Source organism: Nanorana parkeri, unplaced genomic scaffold (assembly GCF_000935625.1).
Source record: "Nanorana parkeri isolate BGI_ZX_2015 unplaced genomic scaffold, ASM93562v1 scaffold926, whole genome shotgun sequence".
Lineage (NCBI taxonomy): Eukaryota > Metazoa > Chordata > Amphibia > Anura > Dicroglossidae > Nanorana > Nanorana parkeri.
In genome coordinates, this window is record NW_017307194.1 from 524,143 (window position 1) to 528,775 (window position 4,633).

General features: G+C 37.2%; 1 protein-coding gene across 7 annotated transcripts in view; it reads left to right on the forward strand.

The window, feature by feature from the left end:
* The window catches only part of EBF2 (early B-cell factor 2), a 106,672-nt gene that overhangs the window by 92,405 nt on the left and 9,634 nt on the right, over positions 1–4,633 (forward strand). For all 7 annotated transcript variants that reach the window (XM_018566226.1, XM_018566223.1, XM_018566225.1 and 4 more), the window contains one exon: positions 121–247. In XM_018566226.1, the coding sequence (XP_018421728.1) occupies positions 121–247 (127 nt within the window). The remainder of the gene's footprint in view (positions 1–120; positions 248–4,633) is intronic.

Below are 4,633 nucleotides of genomic sequence, written 5' to 3' on the forward strand. Positions count from 1 at the left end.
ATATATGTATATATATTATAAAAATGTACTGTTTCGATTTTTTTCCAAAAATGTACTTCCTGCATTTTACAAACTCACTTCAGTTACTCAATTATTTTGTCTCTCTGTCTTTACTCACAGCTTATCACTCCACATGCTATCCGGGTACAGACACCACCACGACACATTCCAGGAGTGGTAGAAGTGACTCTGTCCTACAAATCCAAACAGTTCTGCAAGGGAGCCCCTGGAAGGTTTATTTACACAGGTAAATGTGACTGCTGATCAGAGAGAATATCCATTGTCCTTATCCCAAGGGGCAACCATGATCACAAAAGTCCATGTCTCTGCTATCAAATGCTGGAGTATAGGAGTGCCTCCAGGAATACACCTTCAGGAACACACCACCAAGGCTTTTTCTTGTCTATATTTTAGACCATGTTAAAGTGCTAGAATAACAATTTTGTATTTTACAGCCCCAGTGGTCAAATTAAAGTGGACCTATCTAAAATTTTACACAAATCAGTAGAGCCCATGACAGCAACGTAAGCAAATCACATTATTATTTGGAATAAACACAATTTTTTCCATGAGGAACTCAACTGGTGTAGCCGGATTTACTAGGAGAGGAGGTCATCACTTAGCAAAGTGTTGCTGTGATTACACCAAATAATAAGTCATTGTGGAATGAAACAGGATTTTGATTGTATATGGTTGGATAACTAAGGTGAACATGGCTTCACTTTTTATAGTTTGCTAAGTAAATGGTCTCTATAGTCCTACATTAGATCAACCCCTTTTTCTTTGCCCACCAGGAATATTATGGATTTAAAGTGTTTAGTCAAAAGCTTCATTCCTGATTTGCCCATTACTTAACATTCTGCATAGTAATGATCAACATGCCGGTAGATCCTGCCAGTGCACACCTCTTCCTGCTTTATCACATCAACAATACAAGCACAGTGGTATAGTAGTTAGCGCTTCTGTCCTGTAGTACTGGGGGGGTCCCTGGTTTGAATCCTGGCCAGGTCAACATCTGCAAGGAGTTTGCATGTTCTCCCTGTGCTTGTGTGGGTTTCCTCCAGGTACTCTGGTTTCCTCCTACACTCCAAAGACCTGCTGGTAGGTTAATTGGCTCCTGTCTACATTGTCCCTGTATGTATGCATGTGAGATAGGGACCTTAGATTGTAAGCTCCGCACATCAGGGACTGGTTTGAATGTGTACTGTGTAAAGCACTGAGTAAGTTGTCTGCACTATAAAAAATACCAATAATAAATAAATAAACAATACAAACCATAGGAAGCACCTCGTGGTTAGTGCTGTCATGCTGATGTCTGCTGTGCCTGATGCACTCTACAGACACAACATCCTGTAGACTACTGTTGTCAGCCTGTAATCAATCAACAGCCTTTAGTTGTTGATTGGCAGCAGCTCCTGTATTTCTGTCAATATGGCAAAGTCTCATTATTAGGCTCTACCCCCTCCCTTGCTCCTTGGAGATAAGAAGAAAAGATAACGGTCAAGTGACCGCTAAAGAAGGTATAAAAAAAAAAAGGTATTTATTTGCATTTTTGGTAATTCACCAAGTATAGTAGTTTAATGAGAATGTCTACGTAGTTATTGTTGAATGGAAGGCTTGAGGTTTACAGATGCTTTAGAACAAGGTTAGGCAAACTCCGTCCCTCCAGCTGTGCTGCAACTACAAATCCCATGAGGCATTGCAAGACTCTGACAACCACAGGCATGACTCCAAGAGGCAGATTCATGGTGGAATGTGTTGTTTTACCACAGCTGGAGGGCCGGAGTTTGCCTACCCCTGCTTTAGAACATCATGGAGTGCAAAGAGTCTGTTGTTTTCTGACAGGATTTGTCTGAAAGACTTGCAGTGATATAGGGGGGTTGAAATAGACTGTTCACTTTGCAAGGGAATTTTTTCTTAGCTTAGTAAATGAGGCAAAACTCTGCTGATTTCCATCATCCAATCATGTGCAAGCAAAGATACAGTTTTTTCCCCTTGCACACATCACACAGTGAATTTTCACCACATTCACTAAGCTAAGGTAAAATTCCCTTGCCAAGTGCACAGCCTATTTACATTTAGTCAACCAACCCCAATGGATCAGCAATGCACTCCCATGATAGATGCCCCCATGCACATAAATGCAATTATGCAAGGCAGTTATACAAATTATGGATAGGAACAAGGGTTTTAAAAACATTATCACACAATCATAAGATAGTTTACATTAAGCTGATCTATTTTATGTACTTATCTGAAAAAAAAATGTAAAAGCCTATAGTTGCTCTTTAGGATGGAGCCAAGAGAGCCAGAAGTCCCTCTAATGATTTTGTATGTATTCCAGGCAATTTAACAGGATTATAGTTCTACTAATTGTTATCATAATTATTTTCATGCAGTGTACATCAAAAATAATAAATATTCTGGGCACTGCAGAAAAAGCACAGACTTCATTCCTTTCCAATTTATAAATATATAGATCTATTGATATATATTCAGCTCCTGTACATTTTTTAATGAATCTATGCAGACATAGTTCAGAATGTATAGTCTTATTTAAAGAGTAACATTTTGGGGAAAAAATCATCCAGGTTAACTATACAAATTGCAAGAATTTTTAAATATTTTTTTTTGAGATTGAAGAAACCAGTGTTTGTTTCTCTCTGCACTTTCTAGCACTGATATCTGAATAGAAAGGTCTAATTATTATTATTAATATTTAGGATTTATATCGCGCCAACAGTTTGCGCAGCACTTTGCAATATAAGGAAGGCATCACAGTTAAAATACAATTCAAGACAAGATGGTTATAGGGATGTTCAGATACCAAATCCAGGTTCTTGGCATTTTCACGAGAACTACCAGGGTTGCAGTGGTTGCAGCTGTAACCGGGCTCTGGCACTCCAACACTGTCCTGAAATCATTAGTCTGTATTGTTTTAGAAAAACTGTCACATGACAATAAACAACTTTTGTTCCCCGTGGTCCCTGTGTGTGTTGTAAACTAGTCACCACTCCAAGCTCACTCCCGTGATGGACTACAATCTCATGTTTAGTTTACTCATTTGTATTAAGATTGTAGTCCATCCCGGGAGCGAGCTTGGAGCGGTGACTACTTTCCAACACGCACAGGGACCATGGGGAACAAAAGTAGCCTCCCTCCAGAAGGAAGGACAGTGTCAGCACCAATTCAGAGATGATTGGAGGATCTACAGCCGAGTGATACACAAATAAAGCTGGGTATACATGGTTAGAATTTGGAACGAACTTTCATTCGACTTTCCAATCGTTGATGAGGTGATATCGATGATCGATTTCGGGCACAGGGACGCAAAAAATCCAAAGGATCATGGAAAATTTTTCTCAAATGAGCAAAAGTCTAACAGCGAATGTGGTTTTCATTCGAAAATCTCCATTCATTCCTAAACCAAACGTTAAAAAAAAGAAGAATTAAATTAAATTTCGAATGACAATTTCGAAAGCCTCTGATGGTATTATCGATCGTTTTTAACGGAAAATTTCGTACAAATCTTTGTATACCCATGTATACCCTACTTAAGCTACATTCTTGTTAATAGTTGGGGTACTTGAATGCATTTTTAAGATTTAACTCCTGAGTTCAGTGTCACTCTAAAGGCAAAGGGTGAACACATCAAATATTGATTTGATTTAATTTGTTTCTGTTTATTAAAAAAAAGATATGCATTGTATTATTTTTGAAAGCATCCTAACTTTACAGTATTTTTTCCAAAAGTGCCTAAAATTTTTGCATAGCATACTGTATATTTATATATACTATATATATATGTAAATATATATACTGTGTATATATATATGCATATATATATATATATACATATCAAACATATACAGTATTTTTTTTTAAATAAAATGGTGCAGACTAGTAGTGTGCTGTAACCTGTTATCTTTTGAAACAATAAGTAGACAAACACTATAAAATCATGATGCAAATAATATCTCTAGAACAGAAAATGTTCTGTAATCTAAATTTAAATCCATAAATAATGAACAACACTTTGCAAACATCACTTGGTGTAAATAGCAGACATTTCACACCTTAGTTTAGTGACAAATTATCACCATTGCTGCCCATTATGAGTGAGAACACTGGGCTCCCTAAGGGTTCACTATATTCTATAAAGAAAAACAATTATTCTAAAATCCATTTTACATCCATTTGCAGGGTGCAGTAGGTGTCAGTAAACAGAGCTGGGACATAATGTGCTATAGAGCCTCTTCCATATTACCTCTATCCCAGGACTATACCAAATCACATCCCGCTTAATTCATTTGGGGTTTGCGATTCAGTGGCAGCTGAAAGTGTATTATTAAACTACTTAAACATACCCTGTGGGATAGGGGAAAGTCTAAGTTTAGCCAACGTTACATTTTTTTTCCTCCAAGTCTTAGATTTTCTATTAAATTCCCTCTTGTCTGGCTCCTGTTATATTAAAATTCATGTTCCCTCTAATTATTTAATAAAAAGTAAATAGAAATGCAGCTTCTGTGGGGATGTGACCTTCTCTGTTCATTTAATTTGAGGATGTTTTTCTTAGATAAACAAGGAGCGGAGGTTACAGTATGTTCTGATACTGATTTGCTGAGGAAATTAG